General features: G+C 40.5%; 1 protein-coding gene across 1 annotated transcript in view; it reads left to right on the top strand.

The window, feature by feature from the left end:
• The window catches only part of si (sucrase-isomaltase), a 169,185-nt gene that overhangs the window by 79,161 nt on the left and 65,231 nt on the right, over positions 1–24,793 (top strand). The window contains exons 23-29 of the mRNA XM_059651067.1: positions 2,662–2,786; positions 2,907–2,995; positions 3,420–3,469; positions 7,954–8,127; positions 9,171–9,308; positions 15,990–16,205; positions 19,287–19,441. Coding sequence (XP_059507050.1) covers positions 2,662–2,786; positions 2,907–2,995; positions 3,420–3,469; positions 7,954–8,127; positions 9,171–9,308; positions 15,990–16,205; positions 19,287–19,441 — 947 coding nt within the window. The remainder of the gene's footprint in view (positions 1–2,661; positions 2,787–2,906; positions 2,996–3,419; positions 3,470–7,953; positions 8,128–9,170; positions 9,309–15,989; positions 16,206–19,286; positions 19,442–24,793) is intronic.

Raw genomic sequence — 24,793 nt, 5'->3', positions numbered from 1 at the left:
TTTGAACTCATAAATTCTTATTCCACAGTTGAACACTCCTGCAGTGCGATAGCACTGACAATGAACAAACAATAAATCATGGTTCAAATGCATCAGATTTTCCATCTATTAAATTAATGGATAGAAAATTATACACTGCAGACCCACAATTTTTGGCTACGATTCCCTGCTAGGATAGCACACATAGGAATCAGTGCTATCATTTGTGAGAACGAAAGATTTTCCTTAACCATCGAGTACAGCAACAGATTTAAAAAACATTAAGTATACTTTGAGCCAGAAATCAGATATTCAATTCCAGTGATAATAGCTACTACAAGAAAACACTAAAGATCTTTATCGTTGTCTCTGAAATTAATTCTACTGCCTCCAAACTTTAACGTGAATGGGGAGGTGTAGTCAACTTGGTTAAGACATAAAAACAGGGAGGCTATATTTGCTATTTTTTCTATCATCCAGCATGCAACTGTGTTATCACTGTGAAGAATTCCAAGGTAATAGCTTGGCTGACCACTTATCCCATTGCCCAACAGTTTGCTAATTTTATTTTTTATCAGGATAGAAATCAGTTCTGTTCATTTTTAATGGCTTCAGAGTGCTGTATGACTGAATTTAATGGCCCAGATATTCCAACGGCCAGGTAGTAATTGGAGAAGCACAGACTTAAACTGCACATTTGAATGCCATGGAATTCCAGACATAACAGTGTCCGCAGGAATTACCCGGTAAACTGAAGATTATGATGTGTAACTCCCCCACAAACGGATCTCACCAAAAATCTTTCTTAAGTTTAATGGATTTGGACGGGTCATCTCCTGTTAATAAATATTTACCCAGGAAAGATTAGACTGTTAAAAGGTAATCTAACTCCTGGGTAAGTGTTAAGCTGCTCCTGCAACTTACCGCTCCACCACAACTGTAGTCAGTTATTGAAACTTTACATCATTGGATGATTGGCACTTTTCTTATTACTTTGAAGTAGGAAAGAAGCATTTTCAGCGTAGTGTCATGCTGACACCTTACATCTTCCAGGGTCTCCGACAAACTCACCAGCTATCAAATGCCTCGGTTCCAAATTCATCTCATACCTGTTTCACCCCAGAACCCAAAACAATTCGCCCACTGGCCAACCCTAAAACTACAGTATCCACTCCCCCCTCCCTACCTCCATTCCAAACCCTCCAGGCCTAACACCATGTTCTTTGGACAGATATCTCTCCATGCCTGAACAACACTCCACTCTACTCAGTGTCAGCCATACTTCTTATTAACTACTCCAATGGCCCACCCATCCACTGGCTGGCCCTAAGTATCAACCGCCACTCCCAGCCATATTCCTCATGTGCTGGCCACAGCATCCCTGTTCAGCACCAAGAAAGGCCCCTCACCAGCCCTGACACCTCTCAGATATCTCCAACAAGCCCTCACCATACCCTGCCAACCAGCTCTGACACATCCTGCTGAGCACAGCAAATCCCTTGCTTGCTGGTCTCATTGCTATCCTCTAATTCCATCACCAACCCAGATATAATCTCTCTCCCATCCTGATCAATCCTCATAACTGGCACCCATACACTTGACACTTCAACGGTTTCATCATTCAAAGTCTGCATGAGGGTACCTCTTGAAAGTTAACTTCAAAAGAAACTTAAAACACTAAAATATATTCTCCACCCATACCACAATAGTTCCTCAAGCCCCATTTTATGGTGCTTCAGTGCCCATTCAACAACTATGCACTACAAAGAAGCAATGAACCAGAAATTGATTGTAGAATGTGTTAAAAAAACTTTCAAAAAATTCAAAGAAAACATGACACTATGCTGAAAATGCTTCTTTCCAACTTCAAAGTAATAATAAAAGTGCCAATCATCCAATAATGTAAAGTTTCAATAGCTGAAACTGCTATCATTTAAAACTTTCTAACATTATATAAATGAACTTTGTGAAATTGATGACATTGATTGTCAGCAGTGCTGTTTGATCCAGCAGGAACTCACACATTTCAATACTATCATGGATTTCAGTAAGTATTCTTTAAGGATGAGGCATGCACAAAGTGTACTGTTTGACAAGTGGACGTAGGGATTGTTTGGAGGACATGAGGCAGCATTGGTGACCATAATGAGTGTGTGGGGGTAAGCAGGAATGGTATAGGATGAAAACTGGCCTTTCTGTTTTCATTCTAACTTGAACAAAGTCCCACAAGGCTGAGGCTGGCCTTTTAAACATTCTATCTTCATATCCTGCAATCACTGTGGATGTCTCAGAATATTTGCCACATCAGTTAGTCTGACCATTGTGAACACCTTCCACCTTCCACCAACATGACCTCACCCCTCCCATCCCTGGTTCAATGTCATATCTCTAGAATTGGTATTCCCTGAGATGGGAATGTGAAATATGGAAATTTCTTATTTCCACTGCCAACTTCCAGGATAAAACTTCGGCTCCATAAGTCTATTCTTTTTTTGGGCAAAATGGCCACTGGACAAGAGTACAGTATTTACATTACATGCCAGGTTAAAGACATAAATTGATGCAGAAATTATATTAAATAACTATCATTATCACGCTCAAATTTTCCAGTACTGTCATGCAAAATTAGAACAAAATGCAGTATGCATATATTCTTAAAAACTTTGTTTATTACTAAATTAGGGTTCTGCTATATCATCTCGAAAGCAGTTTCTGGACATGCATCTACCAGGCGATAAATTGGGGCTTCATGTCAGAGGTGGATTTATATTCCCAACGCAGCAACCAGCAAACACTACCTTTTTTAGGCAAGTACAGCCAGATTCATATTTAACTTTTCTGAAGTTAAACACACTTATGTTAAACTATTATAGATAATGAAAGTGTTGCTGAATTGCATCAAATAAATATTTTATTCTTATACATAGTCGGAAGAACCCATTGGGTCTCCTCATTGCCCTTGATGAACAAGGGAAGGCTAGTGGAGAATTATTCTGGGATGATGGAGAATCGAAAGGTATTGTTTTAATTACTATGGCAGTCCAAAACTGCTTTAAATACTGGATATCCACTAAACAACACTCTACATGTCAGACCAGAGAAATCATTTTCCTCAGAATATTTATTTACTATAAAAGACGAAGATTGCTGCCAATTATATCTCGGTTAGCCTCTGATCAAGATAATTGTCCAAGCCACATATTTTATTTCTGAACTGAGACTGTCATTTCAAAAGAAGTATTAAATCTGGTTAGCACATAGTTGGTAAGCTAATTCAACATTTATAATCAAGCAGTTATATTACCTGTAGGGGTGATCTGTTGTTCTTAATTCTCAGTCCTAAATGCTTTTAAATATATTGCCTCATATATAAATAGCTGTGACTGGTGATTCTGATACAGTGCTGCTGAATAATAAATTGCACTGATTTTGCCTTTCAGATACATACAAAGAGGGAGTTTATACTGCCTATCAGTTTACAGTTGCAGAGGTTAGCTTTTTCAAATTTGGTTCAATTAATTATGTTATAGTATTACAAAATGTATTGCTCACTTTGTACTGGAGCACATTTCTCAATTGTTGGTTGAGATGCTTTACAGCAGTAACTGTCTATCCCTCTAAACTTCATAAATACTATGCTTTGTCAAGACAAACTGCTTTCAGATCTGTTTCCGAAGGTTTGGGATATGTGCATTCTCCAATGCATAGAAATTTTAAAATGGGACAGCGTACCGAAGTATATACTGAAATGTAATTTTTCATCATTTCAATGGCATTCTTAGAGGATGTGTTAATTCATTTAAGATTACCAAATTAATTCCTTACTAAAGTTGCATAAAAATAATTTAAATAGGCCATTCATGATTTGCAGTGTCACAGTAATTTTTAGGTTCAAATTTGGCATGTCTCATTTTATTTGGGGTTGTCTCATGCTATTTAACGTATCCAAAAGAGAGTTATCAGCCAAGTATGGTACCAAGAAGCACTTCAAAGCTAACTTCAGTGAGGCAAACAAACAGAAAACTCTCTAATGACTGAAATCAAACCTCTTACATCAGGCAATGCTATGTTTATCAGACACCAGCCAGCACAGTCCCAGGACATCACTCCATGATTTCCTCAGCCCATCTGTTTTCTTTATCTTCTTCAATTAATTTCTTCTATGTAAGGGACTATTTCCATGTTGAGAGTATATTAGTTAATGAAGAGGAGGAAATTAATCAAGGATGAAAATTACAGGTGCAAGAGAAGTTTGCATGAATTATAAAATAGTAATACTAGAGAATTTGAAGTATTCTGAGACAGAAAAAATTGTGATCAATAAAGACAAAGACTGTAAGAGTGCATCCAAAAACTTTGCTACATCAATATATTATATGCAAAATAATCCAGCATTTGACCTGGTTCTAAGTAATGAAGCAGGACAAATAATTTACCTCAAGGTAGGAGAACAGTTAGATAATTGCAATAAGCTTAGAAAATTCACATAAAAAATGTCAGTTAAAAATAGTGCAATATAAAAGTCTTGAACTGGAAATTATCATACTGACATGAGATGTGTAGGGGCAAACCAAAATTTAGCTCAGGATTAACCTGAAGTTTTTTGCAGTTGAGTGTGACATGGTTCTAATTTTACATTGCATGTTGACAATGTGACCAACTCAAGTATAAGTATTCGCCAATATCATACAGAAGAGCTGGTGTGAGGGAAATGTTGTACATGGGTCTAAAAGGTTTAATACTTGATCAGTTGCAGTTAAGTAATATCAAATCTGATGATGTCATGGGGGCTTGGTTGGATTAACAAAGGAGTTGGTAGAAGACAAATCATCACGTTTTCTTCCTGCCTCTGAGCAAATTGTTAGTTCATACTGTGGTGTGTGCATTTTTTTCCTGTATCTCTTCCCAGATGTAAGAGGTATTCTTACGAGCCCCTTCTAGGCATGCTGCCCTGTTATTTTGCGGAAAGGATGCTCAGAACAGTTGAGCATCTTTCTCATGTCTGTCAACTATATCTCCTCTCATCTTACTTCCATGTTATGGTGTCTATACTTTCAAACTGCATCTAATACTTATTCTCTGCATATCGCCTTTACAAAAAAAAACTTGAGTGAACTACAGTTCTATCTTTAAAAATGCTCCAACATTTTTATTTCCATACAAAACATCACTTAACTTGAAGTGGTAGCATACGTTACATGGTAGCTCTTGCATCCTGTCAATCCTGAAAGTTTCCCCTCATTAAATTTCCCAAATAAGGCTCAAAATAAACTGGTAGGTAACCAGCTTCAATAGTAGATGTATTTTTGGCCTTATCAGATTCACCAAAGCAAATTAATCACTATGATGTTGTCATTTTTGGACCTTCACCATTGTCATGTCATTTTGAATAGAAAAAGAATCAGTTCAAGCTATAACAAAAAAAATAGTGTCAGCCTTTTATTGTAAGACTCAAAATAATTCAATGTCCTTCATTTGTCCTTCTAAGTGGAAAATTATGTGATCAAATTTCGAATCCTCAAGGTGTGTGGAGGATTGATTTGTTTTTAAGTTGGTATTTATTGGACTATTTGGTGGAAAAGAATAGAGAGAAAGTTTGGGTGCCACAGTGGCTCAGTGGTTGGCACGGCAGTCTCATAGCACCAGGGACCCAGGTTCAATTCCAGCCTTAGGCAACTGTCTGTGTGGAGTTTGCACATTCTCCTCACGTCTGCATGGGTTTCCTCCCACAGTCCAAAAATGTGCAGGCTAGGTAGATTGGCCATGCTAAATTGCCCATAGTGTTTAGGTGTGCATGGGTTATGGGGGATGGGTCTGGGTGGGATGCTTCAAGGGGCAGTGTGGACTTGTTGGGCCAAAGGGCCTGTTTCCACGCTGTAGAGAATCTAATCTTAAAAAAATAAGATTATCATATTTATCTACATTTCTGAAAGTAACAATTTGCAATGAATATGAAACAATCTGTTTATAGTCAATTGAGCATTGTCAATTCTAAATAACATTTTATCAACAAGCGAGACATTAACGAGCAACCAACAACAAATTTTGTTGTCACTGAAGTGTGAATCTATCCTTCTGATGTGGGGATTTTAAAAATGAAAGATCTTCCTTTCTATTGAAAACCTTCTGTCCATCTTTCCTCTTTCCCTTAATCCTATCTTTGTATTCCTCTCTATTTTGCTTTGTCTACCTGATTTTACATGGAATTTACCTGCTCTAATTTACACTTCTGTCATGGTCCTAGCACTCTCTTTATTTCAAAAACCTTCAATATGTTTGGTTGAAGGGATGTTTAGAGCTACATAACCAGCTTGTGAGTGCACAGCTAGAGCACAGTTACAACCAGCATGTTACAGAATGGATGTGATTGTACTGGAGGTTACAAAGGAGATTTATGTAGCGATTGCCAGGTCAATGAAGATAAATTGGGTAGGTTAGGATTATTTTCCTTGGAATAAAGGAGGCTAAAATGAGATTAATTTGAGTTGTACCTAATTTTGAGAGCTGAAAGAGAGACGATAGATAAGACAAATCTCCCTTAACAAAGAGTTCAATAACCAAGAGGCATACAATTAAAATTGAAATAGGAATTCCTGGTCAGAAATGTGGAACTGCAGAAAAGCAGGAGTGGAACAACAACCAGATGGTGACTATCACATTGTAGCAAACTTGACCATTATCAGAATCAGTACTAGGAATAGAAGCACTCATGACATTAAAATGCAAATAACTTGGTTCTCCATTTGAAGTATTGTAACTTAGAGAGCTAGAGATCACATACTGTAAAGTGACACAAGGCTGTATGTATTAAAACAGAAACTACTGGAAGCATTCAGCAGGTTATGGTGGCATTTATGAGTGAAATGTAAATAGAGTTTCAGGTCTGTGACCTTTCCTCAGATCTGGAAAAGTTTAGAGATGTAATAAGTGTTGCGAAGGGGCAGATGAGATAATGGCAAAAAGAAGTTCTGTGCAAGAGTGAAATTCAAGCGAGATTTTGAATTAATTTTCCAGTTCTAAATTGAATGGAAAGAAAAGGAAAAAGTAACAACAAAGCAAATATGCACCTCGAACAGGTTTGCTGTTGAACGGATTAAAAAAAACACAAGCAAAGTAAAAGGAACAAAATGGAATGGAGATCATGGTGTCAAATTGATTAACACAGTATGATTGCAGAAATGATAGACATATGAAGAGGGGCTGGATCAATTAGGACCCTATTCACTGGAATTTAGAGGAATCAGGGAAGAATCTCATAGAAACGTGTAAACTTCTAATCAGGTTGTACAGTGTAAACACAGGAAAGATATTCCCAGTTGCTGGAAAGTCCAGACTGGGGGTCATAGGCTAAGGATATGAGACAGGCTATTGAACTGAGATGACGAGATATCTACACATTCAGAAAGGTGAGCCTATAAAATTCTCTGCCACAGAAAGCAGATGAGGCCAAACTATGTAATATGTTCAAGAAGAAATTAGATATAAGTCCTTAGGTCAAAAGGAATCAAAGGGTATTGAGGGAAAGCAGAAATGGGGTACAGAATTGAATGATAAGTCATGATCATTTGGACTGAGAAGTCTCTTGCTCCTGTTTTATGTATTGCTATGTTTGTACACTTCTAACAGGTCCCTTGTTGGCCTTCTTTGCTCCAAGGAAAACATCAAGCCCATCCATACTTTTCTCATTGCTCAGACCTTCCTACTCAGGCTGGTGAATCTCCTTTGTACCGTCTCTAGGGCGACCTGTGATATGGTAACCAGAATTGCATTCAGTATTCCAGTGAATACCTGCTTTAAACATATTTCCTCCCTATTGATTTTTTTTTCAGAAATCAAGCTCAGTTCTTTGTGCAGCCAACATATACACAAGACCTAGAGATGACATAATGTGGACTAATATTTGAATGATTAGTTTCAACTCTTCCAGGGAAATGAAATATGGAATTGATTTTGTATGTTTTTATTCTCTTTTAGAATGTTTTGGATATTATAGTCCTAAAAAGAGGATACATTGACCCAAACAACCTTAAATTTGGAGAAATAAAAATTCTTGGCATGAATAATTCTCCAATTTCTGTCGTTGTGAAACATGGGCAGCAAATCACAACTTTATTGCCAGAAAATATCATTTATAATGCCACCACTAAGGTATGGAAATGTTCTCACAATCTCGATAATTCTTGCTAAAGTTTGTTGTTCTCTAACTATAACATTCTATGCTACTTTGTCAGAACAGTTGAATTTTCTTTTGCCTTTAGAAATGCGATGTCAAAAGTGATGTTAAATATGTCCTGTTTGCAGCAGAGGTTATTTGTCCCAGAGTTAACTTTGTTCTCAAAAGTTGAAGATAATGCATGCAGAGTGAGAATTAAGTAAGATTAGACTGTTTTGTAGGACAAGGTTATTAACATTAAAATGATTTTAAAGATTATGATCTGTATAAGTGACAGTTGTTTGTTGCAAAGCAAATTCTCACAAGAGTTTCTTGCTGTTCATGTTAGAATATGACAAAGTAGACTAAGACATGTACCTGTCTATGATGCAAGGGTCTAGGCCCGAAACGTCAGCTTTTGTGCTCCTGAGATGCTGCTGGGCCTGCTGTGTTCATCCAGCCTCACATTTTATTACCTGTCTATATGTTGTGTTTGAACAATTTGGATTTTGCTGGATAATTAAGCCTTTTGTCTCCCTCAGGCCATACTTCACTTTGACACATGAACCTGGTGTGTACACTCACCGCAATCTTTCATAAAATTCTTTGAGCTAATAATGAAATAATGTCTTTATCAATTAAATGGATTAGTACATTAGGTATCCCACAGTAACAGGGATTCCTGCTACAAAAGCACTGGAATCCTGGCTATATACGTGCTCCAGAAACAGGTTCGTTTGAAGTTTGGTGGCAAGTATTTTCGGGGCAACTGGATCACTAGTATTCAACAAGTGAAAAATATTTTTGTGGTCAGTCGTACGATAGAAGAGAGAAAGTAATTGAAACATTACAACTAATTTTATGTTCATATGATTAATTGTATTATTCTGGAAAATAGACTTCTCATACGCAAGAGAAGCACTAGATACTGAATGAACGTCATTATTTACACCATTATTTAGAATAATGAATAAAAAAGGATCATTTTCATCAGAAGTCACAATTGACCTGTCCAATAAATGTGTTTTTCTCTGCACAGGTTGCTTATTTTACCGGTCTTCAATTAAAATTCGGAGAATCATATTCAATAGAATGGAATTGTTCAATAAGGATTGACTGTCACCCTGAAGTAAATGCAAATGAAGATGCTTGTAAAAAGCAGGGTTGTATATGGGAAGTAAGTAATCCATGGACTGAAAATTAATTTAAGACAAATTTATTTTATTTGATACATTGACATGAATCTTAGTGTGTACACACATAAAAATTACCTTAAGATGCAGATTTGTGCTTTGCAGGATCAGTTTGTAAGAAGTGTGGAGGGTATATTTTTGATCATCACTAACATTTCAGGCAGCTCAAATATGAAATGCAATTTTATCTTATTATCAGCTGGATGAATGCCTCCACTTGAACTCCATGTACGTATGCAAAGAGTTGCAGAGTTGAACCTGCAGATACCTGAGCATCTTCAGACAATTATCACTCCAGGGTTTGCAGACTCCATAAGACAATAAGACATAGGAGTGGAAGTAAGGCCATTCTGCCCATCAAGTCCACTCTGCCATTTAAACCATGGCTGATGGGCATTTCAACTCCACTTCCCTGCACTCTCCCTGTAGCCCTTGATTCCTTGTGAGATCAAAAATTTGTCGATCTCTGTCTTGGAGGCATCCAACGTCCCGGCCTCTACTGCTCTCCGTGGCAATGAATTCCACAAGCCCACCACTCTCTGGCTGAAGAAATGTCATCTCATTTCCGTTTTAAATTTACCCCCTCTAATTTTAAGGCTGTGCCCATGGGTCCTAGTCTCCCCGCCTAACGGAAACAACTTCCTCACGTCCACCCCTTCTAAACTATACATTATCTTGTAAGTTTCTATTAGATCTCCCCTCAACCTTCTAAACTCTAATGAGTACACTCCCAGGATCTTTAGCCATTCATCATATGTTAAACCTACCATTCCAAGGATCATCTGTGTGAATCTCTGCTGGACACGCTCCAGGGCCAGTATGTCCTTCCTGAGGTGTGGGGCCCAAAATTGGGCACAGTATTCTAAATGGGGCCTAACTAGAGCCTTATAAAGCCTCAGAAGCACATTGCTGCTTTTATATTCCAACCCTCTTGAGATAAATGACAATGTTACATTCACTTTCTTAAGCACGGACTCTACCTGCAAGTTAACCTTTAGAGAATCCTGGACCAACACTCCCAGATCCCTTTGCACTCGAATTTGCGAATTTTCTCACCGTTTAGAAAATAGTCCATGCCTGTATTCTTTTTTCCAAAGTGCAAAACCTCACATTTACTCACGTTGAATTTCATCAGCCATTTCCTGGACCACTCTCCTAAACTGTCTAAATCTTTCTGCAGCTTCCCCACCTCCTCACTACTACCTGCCTGTCCACCTATCTTCATATCATCGGCAAACTTCACCAGAATGCCCCCAGTCCCTTCATCCAGATCATTAATATACAAGGTGAACAGCTGTGGCCCCAACACTGAACCCTGCGGGACACCACTCGTCACCGGTTGCCATTCCGAAAAAGAGCCTTTTATCCCAACTCTCTGCCTTCTGTCAGACAGCCAATCCTCAGTTCAAGCCAGTAGCTCACCTCGAACACCATGGGCCCTCACCTTGCTCAGCAGCCTCCCATGAGGCACTGTATCAAAGGCCTTTTGGAAGTCTAGATAGATAACATCTACTGGGTTTTCCTGGTCTAACATGCTTGTTACCTCTTCAAAGAATTCTAACAGGCTTGTCAGGCACAACCTCCCCTTACTAAATCTATGCTGACTTGTTTTAATCTGACCCTGCACTTCCAGGAATTTATAAATCTCATCCTTGACAATGGATTCTAGAATTTTACCAACTACCGAGGTTAGGCTAATTGGCCTATAATTTTCCATCTTTTGCCTTGATCCTTTCTTAAACAGGGGGGTTACAACAGCAATTTTCCAATCATCTGGGACTTTCCCTGACTCCAGTGACTTTTGAAAGATCACGACCAAAGCCTCTGCTATTTCCTCAGCCAACTCCCTCTGAACTCTAGGATGTAGCACATCGGGGCCAGGAGATTTATCAATTTTTAGACCTTTTAGCTTTTCAAGCACTTTCTCTTTTGTATTGCCTACCATACTCAACTCCGCCCCCGACTCTCCCTAATTGTTGGCATACTACTCATGTCTTCCACTGTGAAGACTGATGCAAAGTATTTATTAAGTTCTTCAGCTATTTCCTTTTCTCCCATCACTAGCCTTCCAGCATCAATTTGGAGCAGCCCAATATCTACTTTATCTACTCATGACAAAAAAAATAGTTTACCATCTTCAGTATCCAATAATAATTATTGGTATTTTTTAAGGGAATATTTAGAATTTCATTATCAGTGACAGACATGCTCCCAATTATAAGTTGCCACCATCATAGAAGCAGGAAACTCCAAGAACATTCACGAGACAGGGTCTATTCAAACTTTTACTGTATTACCATATTGTTAGTGGATTATCTGACCGATTAGCTTGAGCAAACCTGATAATGAAGCAAATGGTATCAGAGATAATGGGAACTGCAGATGCTGGAGAATCCAAGATAATAAAATGTGAGGCTGGATGAACACAGCAGGCCAAGCAGCATCTCAGGAGCACAAAAGCAATGAAGCACAAAAAATGAAGCAAATGGGTTCATTCCACCTGACTACTTAAGGTCAGGCATGAAATTGGATGGATTTTGAAGTAGAAAACAATGAAGAAGAATTTGATAGTATGGGGTCCACACATTTGTAGGCTTCCACCACATTTTAGACATGCATGCTAATTTAAATCCTTCTAGATTTTTCTACTCTCTGTTCTTTGGATTTCTGCAAGGCAAGTATGCTGCTAGATCTCAATGCATAGCTACTCCCATCAGCCAAACATTAGCAATGGCTGCGCTTGAGAGATTTTCTGCTACTTTGTCAGCTATTTCGAACATTGTTTAATTGACTGCCTTTGGATATCTGACACAGGAAATGAGCATACAGGGCAAAAAAATCATGGCTTGTGGGCAGTAGGTCATCAGTGGACAAAGGAGTCAAATGGAGTAAAAGATCTTTCTGAACAGGAGAGAAACTAATACTTTGAATTTTGCTTACTGCCAGAAAAAAAAGACACAATGATTTGTGAGATCCTTCACGTATGCCTGGACTCTCTCTGCCATCACACTCTGCCCTCGAACAGCTGTGCTGGTGAAGAGACTATCAGACATCTCCGACTGGAATAAGCCTTTGCAAAGAAGATGTGGGAGAGATGCAGTGGTTTTTATTGAGTTTTGTCTGAAGTGGCTCTGTGATGTACGACTCTATGCCCTATGGTCTGTTCTTCAGAATGCACACCAAGACCAACATCAGCTGTGCCTGGAGAGCCATCAACTCAGTGGAAAACTCTCTTTGGTCTGCCCAAGATAGGTCGGCCTTCCAGTGCAAAGAGTTGATCGCAACAGAGTGAAAACCAAAAGAACCGCGAATGCTGTAAATCAGGAACAAAAACGGAAGCTGCTGGAAATACTCAGCAGGTCTGGCAGCATTCGTGAAGAAAAAATCAGAGTTAACATTTCAGGCCTGGTGACCCTTCCTCAGAGCTAATGGTTGCTGGGAAAACATTGATTCATACGCAGAGGATACGGAGGGGGATGATATAGGAAGTAAATGATAGGATAAAAGATAGAACCCAACGAGAGAGAAGAGCAGCTGGATAGACAAAGGAATTGATTACCCCTGGGTAGGAGGGTGAATAGCTGTTAATGGGGGCTGTCAGTGCCAAACTGTATAACTATAGGTGGCAGCTTCTCCATTTCTGTCGCAAATGTTCAGATGAGGCCAACTCCTACAAGGGATCCTCCAAAATGTCCACCTTTTTCCTCAACCAAGGATTTCCGAGTACTGCTGTTGAAAGGGCCCTCAATGAGATCTGACGCATCTCCTGCACTTCCACCCTCACACCCTGTCTTCCCTCCTGCAACAGCGATAGGGTTTCTCCTGACCTTACCTACCATCCCACCAGTATCACATCCAGAAGATCATCAGGCACCATTTCCGCCAACTCCAATGAAATGCTAAAACCAGACACAATTTCCCCTCCCCTCCCTTTCCGTCTTCCTCTGAGGCTGTTCCTTCTGGGGTACCCTGGTTCATGCTTCCTTTACCCCCACAGCCCTATGGGGGTAACTGGCGAAGGTGCAACTCCTGCCCATTTACCTCCTCCATCCCACTATCCAAGGGCCCAAACATACCTTCTAGGTGAAGCAACACTTTACCTGCAAAACCCAGAATCTAATCTACTGCATTCACTGCTCAAAATGTGATCTCCTCTACTTTGGGTAAATGAAGCGTAGACTGGGTGACTGCTTTGCAGAACATCTACTTTCTGCTCGCAAGAAAGACCGTGAACTTCCAGTTGCCTGCCACTTGAACACACCACCCTGTTCCCTGGCCAACATATTTGTGTCTGGCTTGCTGTAGTGTTCCAGCAAATCTCAGTGCAAGCTGGAAGAACAGCACCTCTATTTTCTCTTGGGGACTCTGCAGCCCTCCAGACTCAATATCACTTTCAGTAATTTTAGGGCCTAAACTCTCTCATGTCCTTGCCCCCGACCCCACACACCAGGCCCTGTAATCATCTTGGCTGCCATAACACACTACCTATGTTAGCCAGACACCATTAACAGCAGTTCATCCCCCTGGCCTGAACGTTATCATTTCTGAAGAAGTGTCTAGGCCCGAAACATCAGCTTTTCTGCTCCTCTGATGCTGCTTGGCCTGCTGCGTTCATCCAGCTCTACACCTTGTTATCTCAGATTCTCCAGCATCTGCAGTTCCTCCTATCTCTGTTATAAACTACTTTGTCTATCCACCTGCTCATCTCTCTCTTCAGGCTCTATCCTTTATACTATTGTTTACTCCCTACTCCACCTCCCTCCTAATTTTCTGCTTATAAACTGACATTTTCCCAGCCACCATCAATTCTCAGAAAGGGTCACTGGATCCAAAACGTTGATTCTGACTTTTTTTCTTCACTGCAGATACTGCAGGACCTGTTGAGTTTTTCCAGCAACTTCTGTTTTTGATCTCAACAGAGAGTTGCAGACTGGCACATTCCATGAGGCACGACTACATGCTGAGGGAAAAACTAAAGCTTGGGGCAGCCCTGCCAAGGCACAGATGGAGAGGCCACCTTTCTGCTAAATTACCATGGAAGTTTGTCAGTTATCAAAACCTTGTGGTGTCTCAAGTGCTTGTAAATATTGTCCTGTGTAAATAAGAAATGCTTTGGGCTTTTTGCAACTTCAGGGAATGCCAAATTCAAATGCCTGCTTGTTTATTTCACATGCAAAGAGTGTTGTGAACTGCATCAATAACTGGATATATGCACAAAGATCTTTATGGATAAAGTATATTTTTGCAATAAAAATGCAAGGTATATTGTGCAAGAATACAAATGGGCATTTTAAATGTAATACAGTACAGAATAGTTAGAAAAATAATCTTTGCCATTCTGATGGAAATGTTCCTTCACTCAGGGTCAGGCAGACTGCTAGTGTCACTGGAATATCAATAGACTCACAAATGCAAATTTGACACTGAATGAAACAGAATGAAAACAAAATGGAATAAACCAGGCTATTAACTTGCACCACAGACTTGAACACTTTGAAACAAGCTGTGAAATATAATCCTATTAATTCCAAAAAACACTGCTATACAGATTCTAAAACATGACTGTGCCTCATCCAACATCATTCCTTTTACAGCAGTCATCCAGAAAAATCTCTTCTTCTTATGTCTGGAAAACGTTGCAGCTTGTTCCTGAAACAACCATTCACCTAAGATTAAATGTTCTCGCCCTCAAATTACCTCTTCAGGATTTCATCTGAACACTTCTAATGCAGAACTTTCACTTTTACTCTATGCTAATCTAATATTAACAAATAGAATTGTCTTCACCCTTCCTCAGGAGTAACTTTACATATGAAAACTTATGCAATGCTGCCAAAAATGGAAAATAAAACTAAAATAAGCCTCGTTCTTAACTATAGGTATTCACTTTAAGCAAAAACAAATCAGAAACTCCTAACTGAAATATAGAGGCACATATGTTCAGTTGCTGGGCCTTAATCACTCCTAAGATACATGAAAACCCACTAGCTCTGAAATCTAGCTTTCTCAAACTGCTCTTAAAAATCACCATGGCTACAGGAACACTCACAGGTTAATTATGAATTCCCTCGGACTCAGAAAACCCCATGTCATTATGTCAAAATCCAAACTTACCATAAATTATGTTAAATATGTATGTGTATATAAAATCATACAGTCTACATCACAGTAAAAGAAAATTTAAGGCTCAGAGGTTGTCAGAATAGGATAGTGTAAAGCTATGGAGAGATTTGAAGGAAGGAGAGAAGATTTAAAGATGATGCATTGATGAACCTGATGTTAATCATTGAGGGGATTGTTTGGAACAGACATTAATACCAAACAAATTTAAATCTGCTATTTTTAAGCACTTGTTAAAGTCAATGAAGGATGGTAGATGAGAAATTCAACAGAAGGTAATTAGAATAATTGAAGCAAGAGATAATAAAAACTGTGAATAAGGATATCAGCAAAAATGTTATGAAGGTAGAAATTAACAATCATTCTGAAGGACAAGGCATGAGAATTGGAACTTGGTTCTGGTTTAATGCATGTTCCAAGGTTTTGGATTGTCTTTTTAATCTTATCCCACATCTGTTGACAAGTATTTAAATGCATTAGTTTAAATAAACTCGCACTTTTTTCCTCATTTTTATGTTATGAAACCTGGGTTTGTCTCTTTGCAGAGCAGTTCCAATCCTTCTGAACCGTACTGTTTTTATGAGAAAGACTATGGTTATCTCCTGAACACGAACAAAGGATTTACAGTAACAGAACGTGGAATGAGAGCTGAAATTAAGAGAAATAATGCATATCCAAAACGTTATGCAGGCCTAACACCAACTGTGGAAACCCTGCAAGTTGATGTCACATACCTCAGTGACAATATGTTGAATTTTAAGGTACGATTCTGAAGGAAGAATAAAAGTCAAGAAAGTTTGAAAGTTTACAATTAAACAGAAGCCACGTTAAATTTATAGCCTGCTCTTGGTAACTCAATGTTGTGCTTTGAGGTACAAATGTCAATTATTCAAATATTCAAATGCAATAATCTAAGTAAAAAGTGTAAATTTGGGCTGTCAGCAGGAAGGCCTTATCCACCCAGAAACTTGAAGTAACAATTCTCTTATCTTCGGCTGAGCTAGGAACAAACATAGTAAAGGATAAAAACAGGTATATCTCCCTGTTTTATAGGAGATGCTCAAGAAGATCTGCCACCTGCAGTCTCATATGAGGTTAAACATGGCATTGGCAGTGACTGCAAAGGTTACCATGGCCCTAAACTTCTTCATACAGGAGCAGATAGCACGCTAAACATTTTTCAGTTCGCCATCATTTGCAGAATAATGTGGTGACTGATAGGAAAAGGGAGTTAATTATGTTCCTAAAACTAGAGAGTATGAGGAGGAATGTGCACATGGGTTTCTCATTGCAATAGAGTTTCCTTTGATGCAGGATGCCATGGACTGCAGGGATATATTTTGCAGGTATGAAAACATTTAATCTTCTGAAAAACTTAAAAGCTTTAAAAGCCTTGCCATTTCAACCTCACCCGCCAATTTGAACAAATTACATCTAATCAGCTGAACTCACCAAATGCCAGCTTAGAACTCCTCAGTCAAGGCTCATCAGCTCCAATCACTTTTCTTTATTTCTTCTTCCTTGTTGCTTTCTTCTCCTCATTTCCTTCACTTACCTCTTGTCCTGATCGCGGAAGGCATTGGCAATGGCTCGAATCCCAGCAGGGACCTTGTGGCAGCAGTGAGTGGGCACTAGCTTACTTTTCTGGAGTGTAGACAGAACATGGCTTTGATATTGGTGGCTGCCACATTGGCAGAGGTCAGCCTATGTTGGTGAGGTCAGCCCAGAAACGAAAGATGGCGCCTGAGGATCAGTAACTTCGCCTTTGGTTGGGTCTGGCACTGGCAGCAGTGACACTGTGGCAGCAGGGCATCACAGTGTCATTGACAAGATTAGCAATGTATGCATTTCTGACATGGGTGCGTCTGGTGGCGAAAGAGAACTGGCCTTGTGGTGAAAGATGGTGTCTGAAGAGTGATGGCTTCAGTTTTGGTTGCATCTGGAGTAGATAGCAGCGAGGCAGTGGAGGAGGGATGGTGGCATAGGTGTCGTTGGTGATGAGCTGGCTCAGGACTGATGGGCTCTGCTTAAACTGTATCTTTCTTGTTTTTCTAATTCTTAGAGCCAGTCAAAATGGTACTGGATCATGGTGACAGTGAAAAGGATTTTCATTGCAGTTTAATAAAATGTGAGGCTGGATGAACACAGCAGGCCAAGCAGCATCTCAAGAGCACAAAAGCTGACGTTTTGGCCTAGACCCTTCATCAGAGAGGGGGATGGGGGGAGGGAACTGGAATAAATAGGGAGAGAGGGGGAGGCGGACCGAAGATGGAGAGTAAAGAAGATAGGTGGAGAGGGTGTAGGTGGGGAGGTAGGGAGGGGATAGGTCAGTCCAGGGAAGACGGACAGGTCAAGGAGGTGGGATGAGGTTAGTAGGTAGCTGGGGGTGCGGCTTGGGGTGGGAGGAAGGGATGGGTGAGAGGAAGAACCGGTTAGGGAGGCAGAGACAGGTTGGACTGGTTTTGGGATGCAGTGGGTGGGGGGGAAGAGCTGGGCTGGTTGTGTGGTGCAGTGGGGGGAGGGGATGCACTGGGCTGGTTTAGGGATGCAGTAGGGGAAGGGGAGATTTTGAAACTGGTGAAGTCCACATTGATACCATATGGCTGCAAGGTTCCCAGGCGGAATATGAGTTGCTGTTCCTGCAACCTTCGGGTGGCATCATTGTGGCAGTGCAGGAGGCCCATGATGGACATGTCATCAAGAGAATGGGAGGGGGAGTGGAAATGGTTTGCGACTGGGAGGTGCAGTTGTTTGTTGCGAACTGAGCGGAGGTGTTCTGCAAAGCGGTCCCCAAGCCTCCGCTTGGTTTCCCCAATGTAGAGGAAGCCGCACCGGGTACAGTGGATGCAGTATACCACATTGGCAGATGTGCAGGTGAACCTCTGCTTAATGTGGAATGTCATCTTGGGGCCTGGGATGGGGGTGAGGGAGGAGGTGTGGGGACAAGTGTAGCATTTCCTGCGGTTGCAGGGGAAGGTGCCGGGTGTGGTGGGGTTGGAGGGCAGTGTGGAGCGAACAAGGGAGTCACGGAGAGAGTGGTCTCTCCGGAAAGCAGACAGGGGAGGGGATGGAAAAATGTCTTGGGTGGTGGGGTCGGATTGTAAATGGCGGAAGTGTCGGAGGATAATGCGTTGTATCCGGAGGTTGGTAGGGTGGTGTGTGAGAACGAGGGGGATCCTCTTGGGGCGGTTGTGGCGGGGGCGGGGTGTGAGGGATGTGTCGCGGGAAATGCGGGAGACGCGGTCAATGGCGTTCTCAATCACCGTGGGGGGAAAGTTGCGGTCCTTAAAGAACTTGGACATCTGGGATGTGCGGGAGTGGAATGTCTTATCGTGGGAGCAGATGCGGCGGAGGCGGAGGAATTGGGAATAGGGGATGGAATTTTTGCAGGAGGGTGGGTGGGAGGAAGTGTATTCTAGGTAGCTGTGGGAGTCGGTGGGCTTGAAATGGACATCAGTTACAAGCTGGTTGCCTGAGATGGAGACTGAGAGGTCCAGGAAGGTGAGGGATGTGCTGGAGATGGCCCAGGTGAACTGAAGGTTGGGGTGGAAGGTGTTGGTGAAGTGGATGAACTGTTCGAGCTCCTCTGGGGAGCAAGAGGCAGCGCCGATACAGTCATCAATGTACCGGAGGAAGAGGTGGGGTTTGGGGCCTGTGTAGGTGCGGAAGAGGGACTGTTCCACGTAACACGTAAGCAGTTTACTGCTTTTTAATGCTGATAGTAAATGTAGCATTTTTATTTTCCTGAACAACAAAGCATGTCACAATTAAGTTTGCCAAGATAATACCTGTTAACTGCTAGAATCTAATGATATTAATGACAAAACTTAATTTTTCTCCAGATTTTTGACCCAAAGTCAAAACGATTTGAGGTTCCAGTCCAACTAAACATCCCCAAAGGGACACAAGGTGATAATTCGACAAGACTTTATGAGGTTCAATTTACGGATTTTCCATTTGGGATCCAGGTCAAAAGGAAGAGTACAGGTGTAATCATGTGAGTAGTAGGTTTTTGGATTATGTTTTGTTTCTGATTTAATAGCCAGCACTGATAATAACTTTCAAATTCTCCCACACAAAGGGAGATAAATGTTAATGAGGTACAGGTAATCAATGCAACACCAGAACAAAGTGGAACTTGATTACAGCAGATGATCCTTCTAATAAAATAAGTCATAGCTAACAAAGCAATGAACTAAATTCACAACGGCTAACTCTAGCTTTACAGAACTAATTGATTTTTTTTTTAAGTGGAGCTACTGGCTTCAATATTATTGAATCCTGTTTACAAAGAAGCAGTGTTTTCAGTAAAATTTTTAACATAAACTTTTGAACGTTATACTGGACCTGGTGTTGGGGAATGAACCTGGCCAGGTGGTTGATATTACAATAGGGGGCTATATTGGAAATAGTGACCACAATTCCATAGGTTTTACAATACTCATGGACAAGGATGGGAGTGGACCTAAAGGAAGAGTAATGTAGATTGGGTGAAACTGTTTGAAGGTATATCCACATTTGATATGTGGGAGGCTTTTAAGGAGAGGTTGATTAGCGTGCAAGAGAGACATGTTCCTGTGAAAATGAGGAGTAGAAACGACAAGATTAAGGAACCATGGATGACAGGTGAAATTGTGAGACTAGCCAAGAGGAAAAAGGAAGCATACATGAGGTCTAGGCGACTGAAGACAGACGAAGCTTCGCAAGACTATTGGGAATGTAGAGCGAATCTGATACGAGGGATTAAGAGGGCTAAGAGAGGACATGAAATATTGTTGGCAAACATGGTTAAGGAAAATCCCAAAGCCTTTTATTCATATATAAAGAGCAAGAGGGTAACTAGAGAACAGATTGGCCCACTTAAGGACAAAGAAGGAAAGTTATGCGCTGATTCAGAGAAAATTGGTGACATTCTTAATGAGTACTTTGCATTGGTATTCACCAAGGAGAGGGACATGACAGATGTTGAGGTTCGGGATAGATGTTTGCTTACTCCAGGTCAAGTTGACAGAAGGAAGGAGGAAGTGTTGGGTATCCTAAAAGACACTACGGTGGACAAGTCCCCAGGTCTGGATGGGATCTATCCCAGGTTACCGAGGGAAGCGAGAGAGGAAATAGCCGGGGCCCTAACAGATATCTTTGCAGCATCCTTAGGAACGGGTGGGGTCCCAGAGGACTGGAGACTTGCTAGTGTTGTCCCCTTGTTTCAGAAGGGCAGCAAGGATAACCCAGGTAATTATCGACCGGTGGACCTGACGTCAGTGGTAGGGAAGGTACTGGAAAAGATACTGAGGGATAGGATCTATTCCCATTTGGAAGAAAATGGGCTTATCAGTGATAGGCAACATGGTTTTGTGCAGGGAAGGTCATGTCTTACCAACGTAATAGAATTCTTTGAGGACGTGACAAAGTTGATTGATGAGGGAAAGGCTGTAGATGCCATATACATGGACTTCAGTAAGGCATTTGATAAGGTTCCCCATGGCAGGCTAATGGAGAAAGTGAAGTCACATGGGGTCCAGGGTGTGCTAGCTAGATGGATAAAAAAGACGGGCTGGGCAACAGGAAACAGAGAGTAGTAGTAGAGGGGAGTTTCTCATATTGGAGGCCTGTGACCAGTGATGTTCCACAGGGATCTGTGCTGGGACCACTGTTGTTTGTGATATATGTAAATGTTCCGGAGGAAGGTGTAGGTGGTCTGACCAGCAAGTTTGCTGATGACACTAATGTTGGTGGAGTAGCTGATAGTGAAGGAGACTGTCAGAAATTACAGCAGAATATAGATAGAATGGAGAGATGGGCAGATAAATGGCAGATGGAGTTCAATCTGGGCAAATGCGAGGAGATGCATTTTGCAAGATTGAATTCAAGGGCGAACTATACAGCAAATGGAAAAGTCCTCAGGAAAATTGATGAACAGAGAGACCTGGGTGTTCAGGTCCATTGTTCCCTGAAGGTGACAACGCAGGTCAATAAGCTGGTCAAGAAGGCATATGGCATGCTTTCCTTCAGTGGACGGGGTATTGAGTAGAAGAGTTGGCAGGTCATGTTGCAGTTGTATAGGACTTTGGTTCGGCCATATTTGGAGTACTGTGTACCGTTCTGGTCGCCACATTACCAAAAGGATGTGGATGCTTTGGAGAGGGTGCAGAGGAGGTTCACCAGGATGTTGCCTGGTATGGAGGGTGCTAGCTATGAAGAGAGGTTGAGTAGATTAGAATTATTTTCGTTAGAAAGACGGAGATTGAGGGGGGACCTGATTGAGGTCTACAAAATCATGTGAGGGGTATAGACAGGCTGGATAGCAAAAAGCTTTTTCCCAGAGTGGGGGACTCAATTACCCAGGGTCACGAGTTCAAAGTGATAGGAGGAAAGTTTAAGGGAGATATGCGTGGAAAGTTCTTCACACCGAGGGCGGTGGGTGCCTGGAACGCGTTGCCAGTGGAGGTGGTAGACCCAGACACATTAGCGTCTTTTAAGCTTTATTTGTACAGGTACATGGATGGGCAGGGAGCAAATGGACACAGACCGTTAGAAAATAGATGACAGGTTACACAGAGGATCTTGATCGCCTCAGGCTTGGAGGGCCAAAGGGTCTATTTCTGTACTGTAATTTTCTTTGTTCTTTGTTAATATAATCATCGAAGATTGTCAGTTCAACCATAAAATTATCTTTTTTTTTGCCACAACTGAGTAATTTGTTCTTGTTTTCCTTCGGAATTTCTCTTTGAAAACTTTGTGAATCTTTTTAAAATTATCAGACGTCTCTAAGAAAACATCATCGCCTGTTATTTATCTTGCTGCGTTAGAAAATCAATCTAAAATAAACAAAAATATATATTAGCCATTCACAAGTCCAAATTACTCTAAAATCTGGACTCAAAAACTGTTGTAAAATAAATCACCATGGTTACAGAAATTCTTAAGTTAATTATTAACTGTGGACACGGAAAATCCATTGATTACTAACTCAGAAACCCAACATACAACAAATAGTCAGGATAACAATGTATATAATCCCAGTTTGTTGACACGGAAAATCCATTGATTACTAACTCAGAAACCCAACATACAACAAATAGTCAGGATAACAATGTATATAATCCCAGTTTGTTTTCACAAAGGAGCCCTTTTATCCAGGCTTTATTGAGTTAACAAAGTGTGAATTTATTAATTAGTAAATGGAAGAAGTATTCTATTATAAAGGAGTCTGAAAAGATAAGAGTTGAAAAAGCCAGTGTACTGCTCAATCTCTGAACACAAAGAACTGAGCATTAAAGGTTATTGCCCTGGCAGTGAAGGTTACCAGTAGCATTGATGCTGGTAGTGTCATGATCCCTAATTGTTCAGATTTATTGAGATTCTGTAGTTATAGTTCTTTTTGATCATCACTGTTTATAAAAAAACACAGCTTTCCGAATGACAACCTAAAATTGCTCTTACAACTTTGAGTTTCCAAACAGTTGTCGTGACAGAATGCTCATGTGAAATCTTTTGAAACATTTTATTACAAAAATGGAATTTACTGTTGCTATTATCACAAAACTGCCTCAATTGTAATAGTAAAATGTTCATCCAAACACTGAGAATATTGAAAATTCTGTCTTTGGCGTCAATTTCAAAATATGTACCCTGAGAACCAATGTCCTTATTTTGACTGCTATCTCAGGTTGAATGACACTGTCTGGACTCTCCTGATTAACTTCAAATGAGCCCTGACGTATCTCTTCTCTATTGTAAAGACAAAGTACTGTGTCTCTGTAAATTGCCTTTCCTGTCTCTGCCATTTTGCTGTTGAAGCCTCATCCATAAGCTGTTTGATCAGAGTTCAGGACTAACATGTTTCTGTGAGAATGGAAGATGAGGATGGCAAGTTTCTGGAACCCTGGATGACAAGAGATATTGAACATTTAATCAAAAAGGAAAAAAAAGAAGCATTTGAAACATTTAAAAACTTAAAATCAGCAAGGTGCATGAAGAATAATAAAAAAAGCAGGAAAGAAACAATGAATTAGGAAGGCTAAAAGGGGCTATAAATGTCCCTGATAAGTAGGATTAAGGGGAATCCCAAGGCATGCGTACGTATATTAGGATCAAAAGGGTAGCTAGAGAAAGATCAAGGTCCACTTAAGGACAAAGGAAGGAATTTATGCTGGGAGCCAAAGGAAGTGGGTGAGGTCCTCAGTGAGTACTTCGTATTGGTATTCACCAAAGAAAACAACATGGAAGGTTAGGGAGTACTATATTGATATTCTAGGGAATGACGATATTAAGAAGGAGGTGCTGAATTTCTCAAGAAACTTAAAGGTAGATAATCTCATTATGCTCTATTTGTATTTTGAAAAGAACCATGCTATTAGGGATAGTCAGCATGGCTTTGTGCATGAGATGATTTGTCTTACAAATTTGTTGCACTTTTCTGAAGAAGTGCCAAAGATAATTGATGAGGATAGAGCAGTGGATGTTGTCTACATTGACTTTACTAAAGCATTTGACAAGATCCCTCAAGATAGGCTGGTCCAGAAGATTAGGTCATATGGGACCCATTAAATACTTACCATGGGTCCCATTTAACTTGCTAAGTTAAACACAAAATTGGCATGGTCATTCGAAGACAGAGGGTAGTTGTGGAGCAATATTTTTTTTCTGATTGGAGGTTAGTGACCAGCAGTGTTCTTCAAGGATTAGTGGTAGGATGTGTGTTGTTTATAATATATATCAATGATTTGGATGAAAATATAGGTGGTCTGATTAGTATGATTGCAGAAAACACAGAATCTAGATGGTCTGTGAATAGTGAGGAGAGTGTTAAAGGATACATCAAGGTATAAATTAGTTGCAAAGTCGAGTGGATAAGTGGCAGATGGGGGAGTTTAATGAGGGCAAGTTTGAGGCAATGCATTTTGGGAGATCAAATGCAAAAAGGAAGTACTCTACCTTACTACTCTGATATACAGAGGAATCTTGGAATGCAAGTCCATAGAGGGAGAAAATATAAGTGGATGCGATGGTTAAGGAGGCATGTGGCGTGCTTACCTTCATTGGTCTGGGCATTAAACATAGAAGTTACTAAATCATTTTGTAGCCGAAGAAACTTTAGTTAGGCTACATTTAGAGTATTGTGTATAGTTTTGGTCACCACACTGTAGAAAGGATGTAGAGGCTTTGAAGAGTGTACAAAATAGGTTAACCATAATGTTGGTGGATTGGAGTGTATTAGTTGTAAGGAGATCTTGGACAAACTTAGACAGTTTTTGCTAGAGTGTCAGGCTGTGTGTCACCCGATAGTAGTATATAAAATAATGAGGGGGGGGAATAGGGTGGATAGTCACAGTCATTTTCCCAGGGT

The sequence above is a fragment of the Stegostoma tigrinum genome, chromosome 14 (genome assembly GCF_030684315.1).
Source record: "Stegostoma tigrinum isolate sSteTig4 chromosome 14, sSteTig4.hap1, whole genome shotgun sequence".
Lineage (NCBI taxonomy): Eukaryota > Metazoa > Chordata > Chondrichthyes > Orectolobiformes > Stegostomatidae > Stegostoma > Stegostoma tigrinum.
This window is presented reverse-complemented; position numbering and strand designations above follow the sequence as displayed.